Below are 25,877 nucleotides of genomic sequence, written 5' to 3'. Positions count from 1 at the left end.
GCAGCATTATTCACAATAGCCAAGACGAGGAAGCAACCCAAGTGCCCATTGACTGATGACAGGATAAAGAAGATGTGGTATAGGGGCCGGCCCTGTGGCCGACTGGTTAAGTTCAAGCGTTCTACTTTGGCAGCTCAGGGTTTCGCCGGTTCAGATCCTGGGCACGGACATGGCACCACTCATCAGGCCACGCTGTGGTGGCGTCCCACATGCCACAAGTAGAAGGACCCACAACTAAAAATGCACAACTGTGTACTGGGGGGCTTTGGGGAGAAAAAGGAAAAATAAAAATCTTAAAAAATAAAAAAAGATGATGTGGTATATATACACAATGGAATACTACTCAGCCATAAAAAAGTCAAAATCATCTCATTAGCAACAACATGGACCTGGAGGGAATTACGTTAAATGAAATAAGCAAGACAGAGAAAGACAAACACCATATGATTCCACTCATTTGTGGAAGATGAACACACGGACAAAGAGAACAGTTCAGTGGTTACCAGGGGAAGGGGGCTGCCACAGGGAGTGAAGGGGAACACTTATATGGTGACAGACAAGTAATAATGTACAACTGAAATTTCACAATGTTGTAAACTCTTATGAACTCAATAAAAAAAACAAATGAACAAACAAAAACCCCCAAACTTCCCGAGTCCTTCCTGACTGAGAGCCAAGTGGCATTGACTAGAGCACCTGAGTTATAGCATTTATGTTCTAGTTTTGAATTCTTCTTACCTTTGGGAAAGACCTTTTGGTTGTATAGTGTGTGTATCTGGGAGGCTTTGGTGGATTTGGGGACAGGCTTATGGTCTGTGTGACTCAAAGCCTGCCCATCTAGTGAACAGAATGCTGCTCAGCTGACTTAGGAGAGGGATGTGCACATCAACTTTCCTACTCCAACCCCAGTCCTTGCTGGTGTTTGATGTCACAAATGACATTCCCTCTGCCGGGAATTTCTTCCCTTTTTCCCCCTGTCCCTAGTGCAGTTTCTTTAGACATCCTGCTTAGCTTTCAAGGCCTCACTCCCATTTTACCTCCCCTATAGTTTCTTGTGTGATCATCCCACGAAATAGTCTCTTTCATATTCCTGTGACCCTAACACAATTATTCTTGGTTTAGCTAATTACCTCTGGCTGAAAGTGGTATCTTAAACTTTTAAGCTCTTTAGGTCAGTTGGCCTACCCCTCCTGTTTAGCACACTTTGCTTTATTATGTCTAGAAAACAACCTCCTTGAAGGGAAGGAGTCTTATAAATATCCCTTGAAGCATCTAGGACAGTGCTTGCCATGTTGTAAGTCCTCATTAAATGATTGCTGAATTGAATGAGTGAACATTTTAAGACACTGAAAGGAGGAGTATTCTCCCTGTTTGCTGATGAGACTTGCTTGGAGTCACACAAGTGAGTGTGAGCTGTATTTGGAACCCAGCTGTCCCTTTCTGAGCAGTCTCAGGCCAAGAAGCTTCACCACTCTGATCATAGTGCTAAATTATAGCAAGCATGATGGCTATCATTTATTGTGAGCCTACTCTGGGACAGGCTGGGTTCTAGGCATGCACACTATTTAGTCCTCTCAACAGCTCTGATGTATGGGCATCACTACCATCATTTTATAGATAAGTCCATTGAGGTTCAGAGTGGTAAGTAACTTCCCTTAGATCATCAGTTAGCAAATTGCTGAATTGAGATTTGGACCCAGGTGTGTCTGGCATCAGAACCCATTTTTTCCCCCAGTGCAGGTTGGTCCCTGGTACCTCTTTCCCCTTGTCTTTTCAGACCCATCCCTGGAAGACATGTGTGGCACTGAGTGTGCCCAGCTGGAGGAAGATGGGCAGCAGCCACCGCGGTGCACTTCAACTACCTCATCTCAGTCTGAGCCTTCAGAGCAGCTTAGGCGCCACCAAGGCAAGAGCCTAGCCTCTGAGGACCCCAAAAAGAAGAGAGCTCAGAAACCCTCCCACATGAGGAGAAACATACGGTGAGCTGTGCTCTGGGTAAGAGGAGAAGAGAGAGAATAGAGGTATTACCTTCATTTGAAGGCTGTCAGTAGCAGAAGGACTAGTATGAGGAGGAGACTCTTCTTTCCAAAGGAGAAAAGTATAAGCTGTGTGCCCCAAATAATAGTGAAAATCCAGCTCAGGATCACTGGTCTGGGAGTGTCAGAGGATGCGTGGTGGATGTGGATGGCACTCAAATACTGCTAGGGAATGTCTCACTCTATGGAGGCCCTGGGAAGCAGCCCAGGGATGATAGGATGCTCTGGTTGGACTCGTTTCTTCCTTTATTTTTTCCTTATGTCAAAACAAGAGGAGTTCATCTTCTTGGAACTCAACTTTAGTTGGCCAGGGACTGTGGTCCAAAGCAGAGCTTCTTCCTTGAGCTAAGAAATCAGCAGATGTGAACTTCCTTAACTATCCAAATCCCCAACAGTCCTTCCTTCTACCAAATAATTTTGCTGCTGAAAGAAGATAAATGATATCTTTTTCTGTTTCTACCCTCATCTTTTTTTGTTTTTAAACATAATGACAACTTGAAAATATTACTCTAAGTTTGGGAAATAAGGATGTAGAATCCGTAATCCTACTTTCCTATGTAACAAATCTATTATTTAATACTGCTTTTCAGCTTTACAAATCTCACATTACTCTAGTTTATTCTTGATCTGTTATGTGCAGAGATGAGTAGGCAGGAGCATCTGTCAGGAAGTTAAATAATATGAAAAATATGTTAGCCCAGAACCACCTGAGTCTTAAAGTATCTTTTTTTTTTTTTAACCTTGCCCATTGCATGGGTGTAGTGTGAGTGATGTGGCTTCTCCTTTTCTCACCTCAGCTCTCTGAGCTCAGTACTGATGATTTCCCTATTTAGCCTGACATTACATTGTCCAAATCTCAAGTGAATCGAAGTGTTCTCTCTTATTTTAATGTTTAGAAAGCTACTACGGGAGGATCAATTGGAGCCAGTTACCAAAGCAGCACAACAGGAAGAGTTGGAAAGAAGGAAACGCCTGGAGCAGCAGAGGAAGGATTACGCAGCCCCCATTCCCACTGTTCCCCTGGAATTCCTTCCTGGTAGGTAGTAGAGGTGGCAGGAAGGGCCCTGAAGAACAGGGAGAAGAGGCCCTTGGCATGTACAGTGGTCAAGGACAGATCTGGAATAAGATCATGGTCTCTCAGGAATCCTTTTGTGTCATTCAGCTTCTTGGGAGCACACAATCAGAAGGGTCTCATTTAAAAAGTTAAGAGGGATAAAAATATACGCCTGAAATTGATCTTATTTAGGTTTTTTCCCCCTGTAACTTTGAATCTTAATATGCTAAAGGATTAGGACATTTTCTAGTGGTCAGGTGGATACCAGGAAGTAAATTTGGAATGAGGGCTGAGGTTTCTGAGATGTCCTCTACTTCTCTCCTCAGGGGACAGTCCCCCTGAGAGCAAGAAAGGAGGAGGGGTGGTGAATCAATTTTGGAAATATGTTTGAGCTAAATATGGTTTTGACATTCCCTTCCATCTTTCTTTTCCTAGAGGAAATTGTCTTAAGAGCAAATGATGGTCCCCAACTGCCTCCTCGGGTCTTGGCCCAAGAAGTCATTTGTTTGGACAGTAGCAGTGGCAGTGAAGATGAAAAAAGCAGTCGAGATGGTAAGATTGAGCCAGAGGTGCCTCTGCTTCCTCTTGACCCAATGTTCACCCTGAGAGATTGGCTATACCTTTGAATAGAAAAGAGTTCAGTTCTTCCTCATTCAGTTTGGGGTCTGACTATGACAAATTTCCCTGAGTCTCCTTGGTAAATGTAAGTTTTTCCCTTGTCTTAGCTTGAAGTTGGAAGAGAGAAATAATAAAAATCAAATTTTTCCTAACTGATGATAAGTTCTAACTTTGTTTCCATGCTCTTTTGCTTTAACAATGGACAGTAAATTATCTTTGCTCCCTGGGTTTTGTTTTGTTTTATTTTGTTGGTTGCCTCAGAGGTGATTGAACTGAGCTCTGGAGAGGAGGACACTCTGCACATTGTGGACAGCAGTGAGTCCGTCAGTGAGGAGGATGAGGAAGAGGAGAAGGGTGGCACCCATGTGAATGATGTCTTAAACCAGCGTGATGCCCTGGGGCGGGTCCTTGTCAACCTGAACCACCCTCCGGAGGAGGAGAATGTCTTCCTGGCCCCACAGTTGGCACGGGCAGTGAAACCTCACCAGGTACTGCAAATCTTGACTCTCCTGTCCTTTTCAGCGGACATCACCTGCTGGTAGTTGTTACTTTGCAGCCTGTGAAGTACTTGTTTGGTACCACAAGCAGCTATTGGAAAGGCCTGATCCTTCCTTCTAGCAGTTGTTGCTTTAGGATTCCTAGTGAATGAGAAGGGTCAAGCCTCAGATTTGCCCTATCATGTAGAAGGCACTGGATCTCTTGGCTTAATAATCTTTTTTTTTTTTTTTAAGATTTTATTTTTCCTTTTTCTCCCCAAAGCCCCCCGGCACATAGTTGTATATTTTTAGTTGTGGGTCCTAGTTGTGGCATGTGGGATGCTGCCTCAGCATGGCTTGATGAGCAGTGCCATATCTGTGCCCAAGATCTGAACTGACAAAACCCTGGGCTGCCTGCAGCAGAGCGCGTGAACTTAACCACTTGGCCACGGGGCCAGCCCCTTTGCTTAATAATCTTGATCCTCCTTCTGTGAAATATGCAAGATTGACTGAGATGCTCTCTGGAGAGCAGTGCTTTGATTAGGAAGTTGTGGCTCCAGAAGACTTGTGAGAGTCAGAAGTCTGAGGGACTTTCTGATAGGAGGGAACAGAGTAGTTGGTGTTGACCCAGAGCCTGGAACCAGAACCAGTAAGTGAAAATTTCATGAACACAGAGGTTGACTCAATATAAGAACTCTGACAATAAGAATTGCTCCTCATGGAATGGGCTACCTCAAGATGAGCAGCCAAAGGCAGCCAGCCCAAGGCTGAATAGAAGACCCTGTTAGGAATTTGGTACTACAGATTCTTGTTTCAGATAGGCCGTTGTACCAGGTGACTGCTTTTCTGTGTTTTCTCCAAGAAGATTATCACCAGCCAATAGACTAGTAAGGGTACAGGGAAACTCCTATAGCTGTCCACATCAGCTGTCTAGTATAATGTCTGCTTATTTACTTAATTCCTACTAGTTCCAAAGTGAGTAAAACTAGAGCCCTGGTCTTTGCCAGTCCCTCTGACATTTGTCTGTGTTTGTCCCTTGTCAGATTGGTGGGATCCGGTTTCTGTATGATAACCTGGTTGAGTCCCTGGAGAGGTTTAAGACCAGTAGTGGCTTTGGCTGTATCCTGGCCCACAGCATGGGTCTGGGGAAAACTTTGCAAGTGATCTCCTTCATCGATGTCCTCTTCCGCCACACACCAGCCAAAACTGTCCTTGCCATTGTGCCGGTAAGAGTTTGGGAAGGCACCACTTAGTCACCCCTCTGAAGAGCTCTGGGTTAATGCCTTACTGGGCACTGAAAAACTTGATGAGCTCAGCTCTCAGCTTGTTCTTTAAAACTCTCTTTTTTGGACTTGGCCTTCTGACAGGTTAATACTCTTCAGAATTGGCTGGCAGAGTTCAACATGTGGCTGCCAGCTCCTGAAGCCCTTCCAGCTGACAACAAGCCTGAAGAAGTTCAGCCTCGGTTCTTTAAAGTTCACATCTTGAATGATGAGCACAAGTAGGTGGCTTGCCCCCTCCTCTCTGCCCCTTTCCTTTTAGACTTCTTCCCGGGATCCTGATGTCATGGCAGTTTGTTTGGATATGTGCCCTGTCCTCCAAAATTCCTTTTGGTTTCTTGATGTGTCCCTCTCTTTCTTCTTGCTACTCATTTTTTTCTCAACCTAGCTTCTCAGTAAAGTCAAAGTTAAGTAGCTTGCGAAATTTCTTGTGTTCTGCTTGAAGCAGCTTTTATACCCTGAAATATATGTGTGCATGGTCACATTTTCCCATGTATATACTAATAAAATTCAACGTGATAAAGTGAAAGTTTCCATTTTCTAACTTTTCACCTTTTACATTTCTCTTTTCTTAGAAACCTAATCATCAGTCTCTTCTTTAAAGCACCAATCTACAGTTGACCTTTAATGGTACAACTTCCAAGCTTTGAAAGGTGCAAACCTTTGTTTGTTTTGGATTTAAATAAACTTCTTTTCCATTCCATAAGTTCAACCTGATTTCCAAAAATCTAACCTCAATGGATAATTGAGAAGGTAGACTTTCTTTTCTTCAAAGGCTGCCTTTTGTGATGATTGGTCACACACATCAAAATGAGGAGAGTGTGAGTGGCCCCAAAGGTGGTTGATCACCTGCTCTTCTTTCCTAGATTTCAGGACTGTTAGTCCTCATGCAGTTAATGAAAGACAGCCAGGGCTCAGTTGTTGAGGAGTAGAGGGACTGTGCTGAATGTCAATCTGGTCTCTGCTACTCTAACTCCTTCACTGCTTATCTTTGGCTCTTTATTTACTGCAGCTTGGGCAGGTGAAATGCAGAATGTTGCCTTTGCTTTTACTACCTTGTATTTATTATAGGAATGACTTGAAATTCTCCCTCAAATGTAGAATTGTAGTCATGTGTGTACATCCAAGGAGATTGTCGCTTTTGTTTGCCTTGTGCCATTGAATTTCTGTTTTTTGCTGTTTAACCCTCATCAGCGACCCAGTTCATCCTTAGAGCAATTGTATCTTTAGGATACTGGGAGAGTTCTTGGGCAGCTGACTAGCCCTGTGCTGCTGCCACATGAAGTATTTGGCAATAAGAAGTTCTGAATATACATCAACGCAGCTTTGATTGTGAGAAATTCTTCCTGGGGAGCAGTGGAAGTAATAACATTTTCTCTCTGTTCACTCTTGCAGGACAATGGCAGCTCGTGCTAAAGTGATGGCTGATTGGGTGTCAGAGGGTGGGGTGCTGCTGATGGGGTATGAAATGTACAGACTCCTCACCCTGAAGAAATCCTTTGCCACAGGTAGACCGAAGAAAACCAAGAAACGTTCTCACCCGGTCATCATTGATCTGGATGAGGAAGATAGACAACAGGAGTTTCGGAGAGGTGGGCAACCTATCCCGGGAGTACTCTTAGGCGTGTTTCAGGAAAAAAAAAATAGCACCTAGTCAAAAGTGAAGCATTATTGATGTGAGTTGTGTTGTTATGAAACAGAAATCTTGATCCCCAAGATAAGTGGGGTGCTTTCTCTGCAGGCAGTGGAATTCTGATTAGGCCAGGCCACAGACTGGCTCAGGGAAGACTACCCTGCCTGTCTGGCCCTGTTTCTCTCACAAAACACTTGGGAGAGTAACAGCTTCTTTTACCACTTCCTAGAGATATTCTGAGATAGCATTTGGAAAGTATTTATAAAATATTTAAATCATTAATATACAGAGTAGTAATAATATTATTTGTGAATTTATAAAAAAAGAATTTATCACAGGTTTTTTTTTGAGTGAAAGCCATTCATCTCATAGTTCTAGTTCTACTTGCTCTTCTAAGGGGCCTTTGCCTATTTGGGCAAGAAACGTTTTTTTAGAGTTCACAAGCTGTTTCGTTTTATAGGTCTCTTCGTCTATGAGATTGTTTGTTCTAGGTTTGTTTCTGTGGTAGAGTTGGGATGAATTTGCCATTTAGCAATGACTGGCGAGTAACTCCAAGAAGATCTTGTCTTTTAGCTAGCTCACACCAGCTGGCCCTCAGGTGGCACCACAATGCTGCCAATGGTGAGAGCCGACTAAAGTGTCTGGATTATTCCTATCAGTTTCATCTAGACTCATTTTTAATCCTAGGCTGGTACTCTGTAAGGTCATGCTTTCTGCTGCCCAGTTAGTGTAAGCCCTAAGAATGCAAGTCAGTTTTGCTCTTAGCCTAAAGGAAAAAAAAATAGAGAAAGGAAAGGGAGAAAAGGGATATTTACTGCAAGAGTCAACAGGCCAAGTTAATGTCTCATACCAAATGTGCAGGAGCTTGGATGGCTGGCTCCCTTTCACCAATGGGGGCTGACTCTTGCTTTCCTGCTTCCTTCATTTCTTCTGTCTCCTCCAGGGTGCACCCCTACTTCTCATATTGTTGACTAAGAGCAGGCCCTCTCACCCTCTGACTCCGGATCCTCTTCCCTCCCTAGAGTTTGAGAAGGCCTTATGCCGCCCTGGCCCTGATGTGGTGATCTGTGACGAGGGACACCGCATCAAAAACTGCCAGGCCAGCACCTCGCAGGCCCTGAAGAACATTCGCTCTCGCCGTCGGGTGGTGCTGACCGGGTACCCCCTGCAGAACAACCTTATTGAGTACTGGTGTATGGTGGACTTTGTGCGCCCAGACTTCCTCGGCACCCGGCAGGAGTTCAGCAACATGTTTGAACGCCCCATCCTGAATGGGCAGTGTATTGACAGCACACCTCAGGATGTCCGTCTCATGCGGTACCGGAGCCATGTCCTGCACAGCCTCCTGGAGGGTTTTGTGCAGAGGTGAGCCATCCTCAGGGCTCTGCTTTCTGAATCCTTAGAGATCCCGTGGTGTAACAACAGCATGCCAAGGCTATCCTGAAGGAGAATGTTCTTAACAGTGAGAGGGCCCCTTCCTAGTGGGGCAATAGTAAAATTTTGCTTTTCCTGAATAACTAGCGGTTGATGGGTAACTACTGTTTTAATCCTGTGAAAGTTTGGCCTAGAAATGCTTCTCTCAGAAGTTAATCTTTGCAGTTGCTAGGGATACCTGCCTTGTTGAGAGAAGCAAGAGAGAGCTAGCATTCTGTTGACTTGGGTGAAAGAATAGAAGTGGTGGTTCTAGGGGATATGGCCTTGCCAGTTTCAGCATTTCAATAGATGTAGCTTAGGCTAATCTAAAGCATTCCCCTCGTTTTCCCTTGTTAACGTGGCATATGGGAGAAAGATTAAAGAAGAAGCCCTAGATCAGGGTAAGAACCTGGAGTTCCCCTGGTTTCTCTCACCCAGTCAGTGACCTGAGACATGTCACGCTGCCTCTTTGCTTTAGTTTTCATCCTTAAAATGAGTTTCTTCTGGATTGTTGGTGAACCAATCCTTATTTTTGCAAGGCTGCTGTGAATGTTGAGATCCTCGAGAGGGAAGTGTGGCAGAAGTGCAGGGTTCTGTTTTTATCCTGCACTGACACCTCCTGGCCACACTGCCATGTCAGTTCTGATCTTTACCTTTGTAGGAGAGGCCACACTGTGCTGAAGATTCATCTCCCTGCCAAGGAAGAAAATGTGATCCTGGTGCGGCTCTCCAAGATCCAGCGAGATTTGTACACACAGTTCATGGACCGCTTCCGGGACTGTGGTAGCAGTGGCTGGCTGGGGCTGAACCCCCTCAAGGCTTTCTGTGTGTGCTGCAAGGTGTGTTGAAGTCTTAGGGAATACTGAGGTACAGAGTAAGGATGCACATGGTCCCAAGGGAATTACTCCTGCTGGGAGTCCTTGATAAAGGGAGAATAAAGTGAGAGGGGCCACCTTGATTCACTGCATTGGAGGATTGGGGGCGCCAAAGAGAAATGTGCTGCTTGTGTACTGCACAATTCCTGGGGGTGCCACTCAGAGACTGTAATGTAAGTGGTGTCTCTTGCAGTTGTGCAACTCAGCTGCACAACTTGTTATACCAAACTTGAGAAATCGCTTTCTTTCTCACCAGTTTTTTCACTTGGAAAAAGGAGGTGAGGGAGAACATTGTGGGGCAGAGCTTTTGACTGCTAGCATAATCAAGATTCAAGAAATATATAGCTTAGACAAGTTATTAGGGTACCTTCTATTTGATTCTATACTTAGATTGAGAGCTCTTTCGTCCTGATAATACTTGAGATGGTTTGTGGATAGCAAGGCCCAGGTATCTTTAGCACTAAGACTTGTGAACAGGTTGATGAACCCTGACTTGTCTTTGATCTGGCGAAGTGCTCCCTGTTGCCTCATGAGGGACCTGTTTCTTTGACATCTGTCAGCTGACCCATTAGGTATTATTCCCAATTGACCACTGCTTTATAAGTCAGCTGAAGGTGTGTGTCTGGGGACCGGTGGGGTTTCAAAATATTTCTTTTGTAGCCATAGTCCTAGACCAGGGCCAGGAAGCCAAAGCAGACATGGTCTGTGAGGATGCTGTAGTGCCAGCATACCCTTCCTACCTGCCCACTTCCCTCCCTGGGAATTCTCAACTCCTACCAGGAATAGTCCCTGAAATGACTTGTGGTTGATCGTCTATAAGTCAGATACATTTGTCCATAGGGAGAGATTGGTTTTGTTTCATAGTTTCATAAAGTAGTTGACTGTATTCTTATTTGAATAGGAATGCAAGGCTTGGGACACGGTGTTTTTGATAATATACCAAACATATTGGCATGCCTTCTGGTATGGACTCTCCCATTCATGTGTCATGGTGATCAGAGTTAGTTAGTGAAAACGAATGTGCAGGCTCTTTGGCTATGAGGGAGTTGGGAGACTTTAATTTCTGGTGTGACAGTGTGTGCTGTGGGGGTTGCATATTTGAGCAGGTACATGTCTCCAGACTCCCTGGGACACCTTTAGATTGTTCTCTGCCCTATGCCACCTCTCCTTTCACTTGAACGTCAGATTTGGAATCACCCCGATGTGCTGTATGAAGCCCTTCAGAAGGAGAGCCTAGCCAATGAGCAGGACCTAGACGTGGAAGAGCTTGGCTCAGCAGGAACTAGTGCCCGCTGCCCATCACAGGGAACAAAAGGCAAGGGAGAAGACAGCGCCTTGGCCTCCTCAATGGGAGAGGCAACCAACAGCAAGTTCTTGCAAGGGGTCGGCTTCAACCCTTTCCAGGAGCGAGGCAACAACATTGTCACATATGAATGGGTGAGTCAAGCAGTTCCTTCTGTGGCCATAAACCAGTACTGAGAATGGATGGTGCAAAACCTACATGGGGAGAGGGTGAGGGGGTACACAGTGCACTATTGCCAAGGTCTCTGCAGGGAAGTATAAAGGTTGCTTGTGAGCTGCTGCCTTGGAGGGAAAGAATTTTATTTCTAGTGATCTGGCCGTGGACCTGCTCCAAGCTGCCTCATTTCTCTCTTGCAGGCCAAGGACCTTTTGACTAATTACCAGACTGGAGTCTTAGAGAACTCTCCCAAGATGGTGCTGCTTTTCCACCTGATTGAGGAAAGTGTGAAGCTTGGAGACAAGATCCTTGTGTTCAGGTAGGAAGAGAAATTCCCAAGTGATGCTGTGTGTCTTTGGTAAAGAGTAACACAGCCCCCGTAGAGGGAGACTGTCTGGGGTCACACCAGCCCCTTTTTCCTCTCCATGCCTCTGCAACCCAGGGTTTCTTGTGAAAACCTTGCATTTCGTTTCTTTCTTGGAATTTCTTTCTTTGCCCAATCTGATTTCTCTGCAGAGAACAATTCAAAACTCTAGGCTAACATTGGAGATCATAGTGTAATCCTTCAAATTGTGGCCCACGCCAAATCTGACCTGTGGCCTATTTTTTTTTATAGCCTGAGAACTAGTTTTTATGTTTTTAAAGTGTTTAAAAAGAAAAAAAGAAAAGAATATACAACAGAGACTGTATGTGATCTGCAAAGCCTAAAAATATTTACTATCTGGCCCTTTACAGAAAACATTTGCTAATCTGCTTCTATACCTCCCCAGCCTTTTTTTTTTTTTTGAGTTTTGTATGTAAGGCCAAATAAGTATTGTGCTTTGTTCCAGAGTCACGTTCTCAGTCTGGCTAGAGTTTTGAGTCCCCTCAAGTCCTGACTCCTCAGAGAAGAAGACATAAAGTAGATTTCTTCTCCTTTTTCTGACTAGCTTATGCTCTAGTGATAGCTAAGTTGCAGGAGTCTGGCTTAGGCGCCTCAGATTGAGGGTTTCCATGTGTGACACACTTTGAGAGGACAATAGTGATTCTAACTTGGGGAGAGCCTAATGGATCACTTCTGAGGAGGCTGGCTCTCTGCATAACTTGGAAGCAGCCAAGTAGTTCTGTCTTCCTAGTAAGACCCATAATGTTGCCTGTGGCCTATAATTAGATCTAATGTATATTCATGCAGTGTTGGTTTTTAATGCTGATGCTATTTGTTACTATGCACTGAGCTAAACCCTAGAATTTTTCAATTAAGGAAGTAATAGGATAGAGAAATTTTTAGTGAGGTGGTGGTAATAAGTGTGGCTGACTCTGCTCCCATTATGAGCTAGAGAGAAAATCCTTGGTGGTTCTTCATGGGATTATCTCTTACGGGGAGTAGGTTGTGAGAACTCCCACTGTCAGAAGGCTGTGTGATTGTGGTCATGGTGGAGAAAAAGATTCCCTTGGGTCTGGGAGTCTTCTGAATCAAATGTTGTCCCTTTCAGCCAGAGCCTTTCCACCTTGGCTCTCATCGAGGAGTTCCTAGGGAAACGAGAAGTACCCTGTCTACCTGGTGCTGAGGGGCAAGGAGTACAGAAGTGGGTTCGAAATGTCAGCTACTTCCGTGAGTTCATTGCTGCTTTGTTCCTGGAGCCTTGACAAGGTCTGCTTAAGGGTTTCCTTTTCTACTCTTTTTTCTCTTCTCCTACTCCCTTCTCCATCAAATGCTTAGGAATATCTATGATTAGCCAAGGAACAGGGAGGTACTGAGAGCGAGCTGCTGTGTGTCAGGCACCGTACTAGGGGCTGGGGAGCTTAGGTGAGATAAGGGGAGTGCAGAGAAGTAGAAGGCATAGGCCTTGTCTTCATCTGAGATGTGAAAACTTGAGGACAAATACAAAGTAGCACTGCTCAAGCACCCTAACTGGGGTTCTAAGGAGGACAGAATCATTGTGGTGAGGCTGGTTGGAGAAGGCTTCCTGGAGGAGGTAGACTTGGACTAGATTTGCAAAGATGGGGAGAATTTGAACATACAGAGCTGGTGTTGCCCAAAGATCATTATAGGTGGAAGGAGCAGAGTGAACACAAGCCTAAAGGGGTGAAAATTGGTTCTTGAGGGGACAAAAAATATCTTAACTTTTAAAACGTATAAAGTGCAAATTGCATACAGTAAATAAACATATACAGTATGTCTGTGGCATTAAAATTTCAGGGGGGGCATGGTGATTGGAAAAAAAGAATGTAGTAAAAAGGCTCCTTAAGGGAGTGGAATGAAAAAAAGTTGAGAAACATTGACCTCAGGCACTTACCAGACATTGACATTTGGATCCAATAATTCTTTGTTGTAGGGGCGGTGCTGTGCATTGTAGGGTATTTAGCAGCATCCCTGGTCTCTACTCACTAGATGGCAGTAGCATCCACCCATTATAACTACCAAGAATGTCTCCAGACTTTGCCAAATGTCTCCCATTGGATGAGAGGGTGGGAAAATCACACTTATTAAGAAGCACTGGCCTAAAGGAAGGATTTAGAGAAATGGAGATTCAGGCAGTGGTGAGGAGACCTCCAGCACAGGGTCTGACCTTGAGCCTTGTGTTGACTGGAGGCTTGCCCAATGAGTCAGTGCTGAGCTGTGCTCAGAATTGTGGGAACTCAGGTTGGAAAGGTAGGTTGGGGTGCTGATTGAGAGGGCCTCTAATACCAGGTAATTAAACTAATGCTTCCTACATCAGTAGTAATTCAGTTCTCCAGGTGGTGTTTCATGCCCTTAGTTTTCCCTTTTCTCTGTTTTACCTGAGGTGGTAAATATAGCCCCTCCTCTCTTATTCATGCTTCTTCTTAACTTAAAAAAGGTTACTTTTTCTCCTACTTTTGAGCGTCCTTCTTTTCATTCATGTGTTCCATCTCAGTGCTCCAGATCTATTCCTTTTATGTCTCCTTATGGCAAGTTCTTAGCTTTAGGAGCATGTTAACAATGCAGATTGCTGGTGGAGGAACATCATCAATATCAAAACACGAAACCCTTAGTCCTTCTGCACTCACCAGGATTCACAGGACTGAGGGCAGTTCTGGTTACCAAGCTTCCATATTTAGGGTGATTCTGAGTACACTCTCAAGTCTAGGAAGCTTGGCCTTAGAATTAGCCCAAGATACTAGAGGGAGAAACATAGTTATAATCCTTGTTGCGCATGAGAATCACCTTGGGAGTATTTTTAAGTTATAGATACCTGGGTCTCATGGTAGACCCATGGAATGTTCAGGGGGTGGAATCTGAGCACCGTAGTGTATGTGTGTTTGTTTTGTTTTCAAAACACACTTGCCCAGTGATTTTGCTGTGTACCCCTGCCCTCATCTGTCTACCCCTGTCCATTTCTTGTGGTTTTCCTTCTGTCCTAGGGCTAGATGGTAGCACCCCTGCCTTTGAGAGGGAACGGCTCATTAATCAGTTCAATGATCCCAGCAACCTCACCACCTGGCTGTTCCTTCTCTCCACAAGGTGAGTGGATCTTGAGAGGGGAGGTCAGAGGGCTGTGTTCAGGGCAATTGGCCACATGAGCAGGTCCCCAAAGGCTCATTCAAGTTCTGTCAGAAGACATCTGCTCAGGTTTGTGACTTATTTTTGAGGTCAGAGAGAGGACCCCAAAAGGAAGCTGTGTTAGAAGGGCAATTGTGATAGTGTCATGAAGTTCTCTGAGACCTTCATTAACATTGGTCATAATTAACTTTTCTCTCAGGAGTGTTCTGAGGCTTAAACAGTGTGATGAGTGTAAAAGTGCCTTAAAAATTAGAAAGTGCAATCTAACTGTAAAAGGCTGATGGCATTATTTATCTCATGCCAAGCAGCTTGAAGGCTGTGCTGCTTTCTGCCTTCAGAATGCCTTTGGGTATGAACCGGTCATTCTCCTAAGCTATTAAACTAAGCACACCAGAAACATCTATGCAGACGTTTTGCCCTCACCAAGTGACATCGCTTTAGGGCCAGGATGTGGGAGCTTTACTCATCACAGAGGGGTGGAGAGTAGGTTTTCTTTCTGAGCATGTTGGATTTTCAAGGCATACTTTTCAGTGCTTGAAGAATGTACTGTTCATCAACTGGACAGCAGAATTCCCCAGTATGTTGTGCTTAGGAAAAAGAAGGTGATATTGGGGTAGGAGTCACAGAGCATAAACCAATTTGAAAACCATCTTTAAAAGCTCTGTGATTATCGGCTTGTGTTTTAAAGGGCCGGGTGCTTGGGCGTGAATCTGATTGGTGCAAACCGAGTGGTCGTGTTTGATGCTTCCTGGAACCCTTGCCATGATGCCCAGGCAGTATGTCGGGTATATCGTTATGGCCAGAAAAAGCCCTGTCACATCTATCGTCTTGTGGCTGATTTCACCCTCGAAAAGAAGATCTATGACCGTCAGATTTCCAAGCAGGGCATGTCAGGTGGGCCATCTTCCAGGCTCAGAAGAGGCACATTTATACAGGCTACTATCCTTATTGTATTAAGGGTGGGAGGAGAGGGGCATGTTGTGGGAACACAGGCAGGCTTTCAATGATAGAAAGCCAGCAGGTTCTCCTATCTTGTTCTGATTCAAATAATTGCTTAAGTGAGGATTGACCTCAACTTGTTGAAGCTGAGTTTAATGATAAGAGCTGAGCTAGTTATTCAGGTTTCTCTTAGGATATTTCCATTTCACTAGGGCCTCAGACCTGGTCTTTGACTTTTAGATATGGGATGGCCTGAGGTGGTTTAGATACTAGTGACAATTATGCCACCACAACCTCTCTTTTTTCTCTCTGCATGTCTTTGTAGATTTGCTTTTGCAGTCTTTGCCATGTACTGACTTTCTTCATGTCTTCTCCCTTCTAGATCGGGTGGTGGATGATCTCAATCCAATGCTAAACTTTACCCGGAAGGAGGTAGAGAACCTGCTGCACTTTGTTGAGAAGGAGCCAGCTCCCCAAGCATCCTTGAACGTAAGGGGGATCAAGGAGCCAGTCCTGCAACTTGCCTGTTTGAAGTACCCTCACCTCATCACCAAGGTAAGAGCCTGGTATGCATGCAATCCCTGGTACAGCAGTCTCCATCAAAGGAGGCTTGTCTGGCAAGCTTGTTTCCTTCATCTGAAGTTTTTTTTCATTCAGATGACTTAGACTCAACTGGATCTTTTCCTTGCTCCATGCAGTCCACTCTCCACCCCCAACCACCTACCCCCACCCCTACTCTGGTCTTAGAAGTCCTGAGCTGAGATAGGTGGAATAATTTGGCCATTGCAAGTTTCCCTAGCAGAAAGAGAGGGCAAAAGTTCTGAAAATGTAGTCTGTTAATTCTCTGAACACTCTCATCCTTTTGATATAGAAGGCAGATGGGTTGTCTAAAGCTAGTAGGTTAGAAATGTGAATTACACTCTTGACAGAAAGACAGTAAACCTGCCTGTGTGTCTGTGGGCAGCTTCTTTGCTAGTGCTGGAGACAGCCAGCCCTTTCTTAGTTTCAAAGTAAGGCTCATTGTATATCAGTCATGTTGGCACAAAGACTGGTAATTAAATCAACATCCTTCTGTGTCCCCAGGAGCCTTTTGAGCATGAGTCATTGCTCCTTAACCGAAAGGATCACAGGCTGACCAAGGCTGAGAAAAAAGCAGCAAAGAAAAGCTATGAGGAAGACAAACGCACATCGGTCCCCTACACCCGCCCGTCGTATGCACAGTATTACCCTGCCAGTGACCAGAGCCTGACCAACATCCCCGCCTTCAGTCAGAGAAACTGGTGAGTCACTGAAAGGAGAGGAAGGTCTGCTGCTGGGCCAGGCCCAGATCTTTCAATTGGTTCCTTTTTTAGATAAAGGGAGAGCCTACAACTTGCTCTTTGGCTGCTATGAACTGACAGGTTCTGCTCTTGGACAAGGTGCTGAAGCAGCCCTGGTGTTTTACGTGGCTGTGGCTGGAAGAGTGAGCTGCTGGCCTTGTGACTCAGGAGAGTCCTTCTGGACTCCCAGGGAGATGCAGCTTCCCAAAACACGGAGGCCTAGCCGTCCTGTACAGCTGCCTCCTATCCATAGCACCTTGGTCCTAGACTCGGCTTAGCAGTGAAATTCAAGGGTAAAGGCCAGGTCCTCTATGGGTTTTGGATTGCAGCCAGGGAATTCTGTCGCTCCTAATGGGATTTCATTCTGTGGCTGTGCCATGATCCTGAGCAAAAGATCTTTTTCTTGAGTACAACTTCTAGAACTGTTCAGAATATGAACAGGATGAAAGCCAAGTGCTAAGCAGAGAGAGAGGCTCTTTGTAAGATTACAATTAAGAAGAGTTATCTACGTTTAATTTTTTTTTTTCTATTTCAAGACAGAGTGCCTCATAGCCCTTACCAGATCAGCTGCCTGATTGGGTGGTTTGCATTTTTAAGTTGTTTGATTGTCTTGAATTAAAGATAGTTATTTAATATGAGGAGGGTAGATTTAGAACTTTTTTCTTATAAAGATTCCATGTAAAAAAAAAAACTTGCCAAATGAGATTCTAAAGGAACTAAAACCATGTGAAATTTTATGTGAGACTCTAATTTTTGGTGAGTAACTTTGCTACTTTTTATGTACAAGATGCTTTCAAGTAGAAAGTCACTCTATTTCAAAGCCTTCATACTTTATTTCTGTGTTGTTTTCCAAGATACTGTTGCTTGGGATGTTCTTCTCTTTTGTCCTCTGCTCCTTTTTTTCTCTTTTCTGGGCTTTTCCATGTAACAGCAGAAATGGCCTAAGCCTGCACCCATGGGGAGAAAAGCCATGTGGGGGGAAGATATGACAAATGGGCTAGGCTGTGAGGGGATGTCAGTTCCTTTTCTGGCCCAACTCTCACCCTTTGGGAGGCATGGTCCTCTCACAGGATTTGTTGAGCCATACCATGATCCTACTGATTTCTTATCCTGTCTGGGTACATATGAGGAGGCTTCCTGCCCAAATTCCTTGCCTTAGCCCCTGCAGAATATGGAGCTTTGGCTAGGTTTCTGTTACACTTCTAACTTTTGATCCTGAGAAGAGTCCCATTGACATTGCAGGGGCCCCTAGCTCCTGCAAAAGCCATCTTGGGCAGACATTGAGGAAATGGGCCCCAGACCTAGTGAGCTTGTTGTGCAATCTGGCCTATTTGGGAATTTGGGAGTCCATAGGGCCCAGGCAGCTGCCCAAGGGGGCCTGTAGCAACCTGAGAGCAGTGTGATTGAGGAGTCATGCTGACCAACTCCAACAGCAAGTGGTGTAAAAGTTTTCTTTTATGTGCCAATCTTCAGAAGGATGAGGAAGAACACACCAGTCCAAGGACGTCTCTTTCCCAGGACTAAAGACTAAAGATGCAGACTTTAGAAAGCTTATAGACAGGAACTTAATTTCAAAAATCTTAAATCAAGAGTAGCTTTCTCAAGGTACCAATATCCAATTGAAAGGAAAATCAAGGGGCAGGAATACATCATTCACCAGGGGGTAACATTTTGGCATTTTGGTAGTAAGAGTTGCACAGCCATTGCTTAGGCTGGTCACAGTCATATGCCATTTAAAAGCCCGGCTTCTGTGCACAGCATTTTGGCTGCTGCTGCTTTTTTGGTCGTCAAGACTAGAGGGGCACTTTGGAGACTGGCCCCAGCAGGAGCCCAGTGAAAAGTAATGCAAAGGAGAGAGAGAGGTGTCTGCATTATTTATTGAAACTTGAGGTTTCAGAGAGTAAAGATGGTTAAAGTTGGACAGTCTCTCAAGATCACCGGAACATGTGGCATCACATGGCCCTTTTTACTTGGGTGAATGAGAGAATTCCACCCATTTGTCTTCAATTTAGCATACATTGTGTTTTGAAGAACTTTTCCTCTGATTGCATCTTTGCCTCTTCCTAACTTCCCTCTAAGGACTAATTACTAATGTATGTAGACAGTCCAAATTCTAGAAGAGCAGATGTTGCTTCATATCTCCAAAAAGGTATTATTCCACTGATATATGGTTCTTCTTAGACTCTCAGAGGCTTTATCCCTCACTGCATCCCTGTCTCTGCTCTGTCTCAGTCCTTCCTCTAGTCTCCTTTTGAATTGACCATACCCTGCAGGTTCTTCTGATCCTTCTCTTAGCAGCAACTGAGGCTATAGAAAAGGGGAAGTCTGGAGAGGCTCTGCAGCCTTTGCAGAAAGGTAAGTAAGGGCTGTTCTGCCGAACTCTTTTAGTATGCTTGTCTTTCTCTTACAGGCAGCCAACACTGAAGAGTGATGAGAAGCCTGTGGCCAGTGTTCGTCCTGTACAGTCCACCCCCATCCCCATGATGCCCCGGCATGTCCCACTGGGAGGCACCGTAAGCTCTGCCTCCAGCACAAATCCAACTATGAACTTCCCAATCAACTACCTGCAGCGTGCAGGAGTCCTTGTGCAGAAGGTGGTCACCACAACAGGTTGGGAACTCCCTGGGTTCTCTTGTAGGTGTGCTGTCCCTTTTAAAGTTACTTTGTTTGTTCAGGAAGTATTTATCAAATACCTTTTGTATCTAGGCCTTACTACATTGATACCATAGGTAAAAATGGAGAGGACAGCAATCCCTGATCTTGAAGAGCTGCATTCTAATGAAATATCTTAAGAATAATGACACAGAACTGGGTTTTCTTTAATGTGGTGGGTGGGATAGACTCTGATCACTGCAGAGATTGTGGAAATATCACTGGGACACAGGGTCTTCTGAGAGAGGTGTGAATGTGTTGAGTCCGGCCTGACTCTACAGTCAGTTGGATATAAGGGACAGCTGTCAACCTTCCTGAATGTTGCTTGCTTCTTTCTTTGTGAGTTTGATGTGGATCGAGCATGGTAGGCTGGTGGTAGGAGGTGGGCAGCCCATCCATCCCTACAGTTGGTTCTGTGATTCAGGATAATTGAGAAGGAAAGCATTTCATGATGATATTTTTCATCTCGTTAACCGGAAATGTTTATGATATATAAATTTTAATGAAAATATCTTAATTGATTTTTTTGAGTATGAAAATAATACATGTCCATTGTAAAAAAAAAATTTGAAACGAGTAAAAACAAAAAGAGAGCCTCTTGTAATCCTACTTCTCTGCTGATTCTTGAAAATACTCTTCTTTTCATTCTTTAGTTAGGTATGGAGTAATGCCAGCAAGGAAGAGGATGAGGCCACTTTTGGAGCCTAAAGTAATGTGGGGCAGAAACATTCAAATAGCTTAGGGAGGAGAAAAAAAAATACATAGAAATAACCATTTTAACTAAAACTTTTTGCAAAACAAAAGCTCTATGAATTCTTAATTAGATCAAGGGAAATTGATCAGAAAGATCGTCAGATTTCTAAAATGTTTCTTGTTTTCACAATATTCTTTATTTAGACAATTGTGAAAGGTCCTGCCTTGCTTCACCTTCCTTGGTTCTGACCTCTGCTCCACTGAGAGGCTTTAGGGAATCCCTTGAGGAATGGGCTGGATGTGAACTCTGCATTTTTCTTCCCCTCCTTCAGTCAGGCCCTGTGTAATCTAAATCTAAGGTCTCTGTCTTCACTAGATATTGTTATTCCTGGACTCAACAGCTCCACAGATGTACAGGCAAGAATTAATGCTGGTGAGAGCATCCACATCATCCGTGGGACGAAAGGTGAGAGCCTGAACAACGGGCCCATCCCCTACCTTTTTGGTTGAGAGTGCTGGGCTGGGAAGCAGAATACATATGGCTTGAGCTAGAAGAGGGATAGGAATCATCCTATAAGTGTCACATGTGGGGAAGCATGAGAAAATGACATTTCTAGGAGCTTAGCAGAGTTGGGATGGGCCCAAAGGATATCTGTCAGTGGCTTAAAACAAAGGAGTTAGAGTCTCTGCATTCCTGTATTTTGCCATCATTTTTATGGAGAATCTTGGGGTGCGTTTGGATAGACACAGTATTTTGTGTCAGTCTCAATCTATCGATAGTGATGCCTATCAACTAGAAATGTTTGAGGCACTCATGTGGTCCCATATTATTTGTGGCGAGCTCCCACAGACATTTCCTTGGAGCTAATGTTGTGGGTAGGCGGGCCCTTGTGCTTCTTATTATGATTATAAGATGCACCTCAGCAACAACTGTTAAGGGACTTAGAAAAGGCAAGGTTTATTACTTGACAGGTCCTAGAAAAAGCAAGGTTTATTACTTGGCACAGCACGGCATACTTAAGGGCCACACAGGGAGGTCATGGTGGGGTGGGGTGAGAGAGAGAGCAAACGAGTGCAGCCCTGGGTCTCTGCCTTTGTTAGGGTCCAAGAGTGAGATGGCTAGGGTTTTGCTGGTTCACTGTATATTGGCAAATTTAAAACCTAAGAGCAGGAATTAGGGCATGGCAAGGGAAAAGCAGGGTCACTCAAGGGTCAGTTATCTAGGTCACCCTGGGCTTTCTAAAAGGGAAACTTCATGGGTGGGGGCAACCTGGTTCCTTGTCTAGTTCTTTAGCTAGTAGCTGTGTCATACAGCTGGCAATTTGTTCAAGATGGGTATCTTTGAAATGGATACTTCGGTAATCAGAAGCTTGATGTCTGGCACTTACACTACACACAAGGAGACCAGAATTGGAGGGAAAGAGCTGTGGAATGGGTTATAAGCCAACATGTATGTTATTGTGTTGTCTTACCTACTTGCTAGGAGTGGGGTAGAAATCTCTAACTAGGAAATGTATTAGGTGGATGAATTAGTATACATGGATTACACCACAGAATTTTCGAGTGTAGTAATTTAAAAAGTCCACTGCCTCTGGCCTCCTTACAGAGAGAGGTGAGATTGCTGGAGTGAAAAATCTGGGCTGGACTGTGTCGGGACACAATCCAAGCCTATCTTTCATATCAGCCTTTACTGTGTGAGGCTCCCTGAGGCTCTTTGTTTAGTAAGGAGATTTTATGCCAGCCTCTGGTAGGTCAAAGTACCATTAGGTTCAGGGAAAAGATGCCATGAAATACATGATGCACAGAGAAGATGTACCTAGCCCCTTACTGGGCTCTTCCTAGCCTAGAGCAGGGGTTGGCAAACTGCAGCCCACAGGCCAAATCCAGCCTGCTTCCTTTTACTTTACCTGTGAGCTAAGAATGGGTTTTACATTTTCAATTGGTTGAAAAAAAATCAAAAGAATAATATTTTGTGATGTGAAAATTGTATGAAATTCACATTTACACTGTCCATAAATGAAGATCTTTGGAGCACAGCCATGCCCAGCTGTTTTCATGCTACAGCAGCAGAGTTGAGTAGTTGCAATAGAGGCCTTATGGCTCACAAAGCCAAAAATATTTACTAATTGGCCCTTTAAGAAAAAGTTTGCTGACATCTGGCCTAGAGACAGCCCTGATATTCCAGGAAATTGATCAAAAGACATATGCAACTGAACAGAAGGTAGATTAGTGCCCTGTGGGAATAGAATGCAGGTCTTGAATTATTCCTCCCAAGGGAGAGAGTATTGAGGCAATAAGCCTCCTTCCTCCCAGGTCAAGAGGAGGAACCCGGGCCAGAGTCCCTGGTCCAGACCAGAGGGACTCACCTTATTCTCTTTCACAGTACCTCATTTATTTCCTCCAGTGTGTTTAACCTTTCCTGATATTTTCTGGCATAATTGTCTGTCTTGCCCTCTAGGGGTAAGCTCCATGAGGCAAGGTCCTTTTCTGTCTTATATACTTCAGTGTCTGGAACAGTATCTAGTAGTCATGCAATCAGTGTTTGTGGAATAAATGAATAATATTGGGTCCACAGTTCAGTCACTCCACTTCTCATTCAGGGGTCTTGGGAGAGGGTGTGAGACCTAATTTTATTGCTGTTTCACAGCCCACAGTGCCTAGGCCTGGAGTTTCCCAGGGTTAGCTGTATTACATGTCTGCTCCTAACAGTCTTCCTCATGTTTCGTCTTAGGGACGTATATCCGCACCAGCGATGGGCGGATCTTTGCTGTCCGGGCGACTAGCAAACCAAAGGCCCCTGAAGATAGTCGGATGGCTGCCTCAGGTATAGTGGCTTCTACTTTCCATTGACCCATGCAGCATTTTTTTGTTTGGTTTGGTGTGGTTTGTAATTAATTTATTTTTTGAATAGATAATGTGTACATGGTTCACAATTCAAATGGTACAAAAAAGGGTAAAGTGAAAAGTAAGTTTTTCTCTCCCCATACTCCCTGCCATCCGTTGCTCCTTCCTGGAGGTGCTGCTCTCATTTGTTTTTTTTCAGAGATATTCTATACATATACATGGTACAGGGATGTGTGTGTGCACATGTATGTGTGTGTATAAAAAATATACGTATATAACTTTTCTTTGTATTTCTAAAACAAATGCTAACTTACTATAATATACTGTTTACTCCTTTTTTCACTCATCAGTGTATCTCAGTGCTTGTTCCTTATCATTTCTTTAGATGTGCCTCATTGAAGGTTTGCATAGGATGCCATTAGATGGGTATAACACAGTGCCTTCCTAGTTCCCTGTCCTTGGTGGTTTAGATTGTTTTACTCCACTGTTACAGTACTGGTTCACAGTCATGTGGGTGTATCTATAGGATAAATTCCTAGAAGTGGGATTGCCAAGTCAAAGAGTGTATGTGTGGCACATTAACAACGTTAGGAAGTCTTGCCAAGTTCCCCTGTATGGGAATGGTTCTCCTTTATCCTCCCACCATGAGGTATGAGAGCTAGACTGCTCTTGTTCCCAGCTTTTATTATGGAAATTTTCACACATATAGACAAGTTGAAAGAACAGCACTGTGAGCACTCATATACTTTGCATCTAGATCCAGTGACTATTACTGTTCTCATAAACTTTCTTCTGTCTCTCTCTCCCTTCCTAATATTTGAACTATTTCTAAGTTGAAGTCCTCATGTCATTTTGCCTCTAAATACTTCAGCACACATCTCCTAAGATTAAGAACATTCTTCTTCTAGTCACAACACCATTATCACACTAAAAAACAGTTAACAATTCTACAATATTACCTACTATCCAGGCCATATTCAGATTTCCCAGTTGTCCCACTCGTCTTTCATGGCCATGGATTTTGTTGTGTTTTTAAAACAGGATGGACTGCTTTTTAAACTTCGTCTTCCTCTTTCCTCCCATCCTGGTCATTGAGTGTCTTTGCCCCCAGAAAGAGTCTGACTCATTATAAGAATGATCTCTTAGCGTTTCATGTCCATTATCTCATAGGATTCACCTTGGTGGAGTTCTACAAATTGAGGACTAGGGTAAGGAAAGTTACGTGTCTTGTCACCGATAGACTTGTTTACCAGATCAGAGGATTTCTTTCTTTGTGACTGGGAAAAGTTGACTGAGTGATGTTGTTTGGACGTCAAACGATTTGAATTTTGGGGACCACAGGGCAGGATTTTTTTTTAATGGAATTTTTTCCTATACCCTCCTTCTTTCCCTGGGCATTCTGGTTCTCAGTTACCTACATTTTGTCCCCAGGTTCCCAGGGGCCTTCTCTCGAGTCCACAAGCAACGGCAGACACAGTGCCTCATCACCCAAAGCCCCCGACCCTGAGGGGCTGGCCAGGCCCGTCTCTCCAGACAGCCCAGAGATCATCAGTGAGCTCCAGCAGTATGCAGATGTGGCTGCTGCCCGGGAATCCCGTCAGAACTCCCCAAGCTCCAATGCCGCCTTGCCTGGCCCCCCGGCCCAACTTGTGGACAGCAGTGCTGTTCCTGGGACAGCTCTCGGGACTGAACCGCGACATGGGGGTCATTGCCTCAATAGTTCCCTCTTGGTGACCGGCCAGCCCTGTGGTGACAGGCACCCGGTGTTGGACTTAAGGGGCCACAAGCGAAAGTTGGCCACACCATCTGCTGCCCAGGAGTCAGCCCGCCGGCGGTCCAGGAAGGGTCATCTGCCAGCCCCCGTGCAGCCGTATGAACACGGGTATCCAGTTTCTGGCGGGTTTGCCATGCCACCCGTCTCCTTAAACCATAACCTCACCACCCCCTTCACCTCCCAGGCTGGGGAGAACTCCCTCTTTATGGGCAGTACCCCCTCCTACTACCAGCTGTCCAATTTGCTGGCAGATGCCCGCCTGGTGTTTCCAGTGACTACTGACCCTCTGGTGCCAGCAGGCCCCGTCAGTTCCTCTTCCACGGCTACCTCAGTCACTGCCAGCAACCCCTCCTTCATGCTCAACCCCTCTGTACCAGGGATATTACCCAGCTACTCACTCCCATTCTCACAGCCACTCCTGTCCGAGCCGAGGATGTTTGCGCCTTTTCCTTCCCCTGTCTTGCCCAGCAACCTTTCAAGGGGCATGTCTCTCTACCCAGGCTACATGTCCCCACATGCAGGCTACCCAGCTGGTGGCCTCCTCCGGTCCCAGGTGCCTCCATTTGACTCTCATGAGGTTTCTGAGGTGGGATTCAGCTCCAATGATGATGAGGATAAAGACGATGATGTGATAGAGGTCACTGGGAAATAGCTGGGGAGCTCCTCTCCACCTCAGTGGGGCCTCCAGCAGGTTGCCCACCAAGCTGGAAGGCAGTGATCTGGGCTTTCTGAGAATAGGGCACTTGGCAGGAGGGGAAAGGAAGAGGACAAAGAAAGGCTGTTGACCATAGTGGCAGGGCTCTGTTGCTGTTTAATGAAAGAGGCAAAAAAAATCCAACGGAGCAGCAATAGCAGGAAATCAGGGACCCACAACAGGAATAGAGGGGCAGGGCAGCCTGCCTCTCCTCCTGCCTGCCTTGCTTATGCTGTCTGCTTGCTTGCTTGCCCATCTGAGTGTGGAAGCTCATATCCCATTTCTGTCTTTGGGAACATTCTCTCCCAAGAGAGCTGCCTTACTGGGTGACTTAGCTTGGCCTGGAGAGGGGAGGGGAGGGAGGGAGGGTAGGAGAAGGAGGGTGGGCAGGAAGAGCAGACTGAGATTCCATGTGAAGTGGAGTCTTTTTAGAGGGTGGGAAAGAAGCAGACCAGGTATGTGTGTTTGTGTGTGTGTGTGTTTATGTATGTATGCTTATGTATGTAACAGAGCAGGGTTGAAGGTGGGAGGGAATGGAGGGAGGGAGGGACTATAGGGGAAACTAAAAAATGAATTTATCTTTTAAAAGTAGAAATCAGAGTGTGGTGGTTCATGG

At 44.9% G+C, this 25,877-nt stretch overlaps 1 protein-coding gene across 2 annotated transcripts in view; it reads left to right on the top strand.

Moving 5' to 3' along the window:
• RAD54L2 (RAD54 like 2) overlaps nucleotides 1-25,609 on the top strand; it is a 121,850-nt gene extending 96,241 nt beyond the window's left edge. For both annotated transcript variants that reach the window (XM_046638306.1, XM_046638312.1), the window contains 20 exons: nucleotides 1,778-1,979; nucleotides 2,933-3,072; nucleotides 3,526-3,642; nucleotides 3,970-4,196; nucleotides 5,228-5,410; nucleotides 5,552-5,685; nucleotides 6,860-7,056; nucleotides 8,120-8,462; nucleotides 9,172-9,349; nucleotides 10,571-10,822; nucleotides 11,045-11,163; nucleotides 12,317-12,435; nucleotides 14,208-14,307; nucleotides 15,035-15,240; nucleotides 15,668-15,840; nucleotides 16,369-16,565; nucleotides 19,015-19,214; nucleotides 20,326-20,415; nucleotides 22,681-22,773; nucleotides 24,225-25,609. In XM_046638306.1, coding sequence (XP_046494262.1) covers nucleotides 1,778-1,979; nucleotides 2,933-3,072; nucleotides 3,526-3,642; nucleotides 3,970-4,196; nucleotides 5,228-5,410; nucleotides 5,552-5,685; nucleotides 6,860-7,056; nucleotides 8,120-8,462; nucleotides 9,172-9,349; nucleotides 10,571-10,822; nucleotides 11,045-11,163; nucleotides 12,317-12,435; nucleotides 14,208-14,307; nucleotides 15,035-15,240; nucleotides 15,668-15,840; nucleotides 16,369-16,565; nucleotides 19,015-19,214; nucleotides 20,326-20,415; nucleotides 22,681-22,773; nucleotides 24,225-25,219 — 4,265 coding nt within the window. In that variant the 3' untranslated portion in view covers nucleotides 25,220-25,609. The remainder of the gene's footprint in view (nucleotides 1-1,777; nucleotides 1,980-2,932; nucleotides 3,073-3,525; nucleotides 3,643-3,969; nucleotides 4,197-5,227; nucleotides 5,411-5,551; nucleotides 5,686-6,859; nucleotides 7,057-8,119; nucleotides 8,463-9,171; nucleotides 9,350-10,570; nucleotides 10,823-11,044; nucleotides 11,164-12,316; nucleotides 12,436-14,207; nucleotides 14,308-15,034; nucleotides 15,241-15,667; nucleotides 15,841-16,368; nucleotides 16,566-19,014; nucleotides 19,215-20,325; nucleotides 20,416-22,680; nucleotides 22,774-24,224) is intronic.
• The last annotated feature ends 268 nt before the right edge of the window (nucleotides 25,610-25,877 follow it).

This window comes from Equus quagga, chromosome 1 (genome assembly GCF_021613505.1).
Source record: "Equus quagga isolate Etosha38 chromosome 1, UCLA_HA_Equagga_1.0, whole genome shotgun sequence".
Taxonomy (NCBI): domain Eukaryota; kingdom Metazoa; phylum Chordata; class Mammalia; order Perissodactyla; family Equidae; genus Equus; species Equus quagga.
The sequence above is the reverse complement of the archived record's forward strand: the minus strand, read 5'-3'. Positions and strand labels throughout refer to the sequence as shown.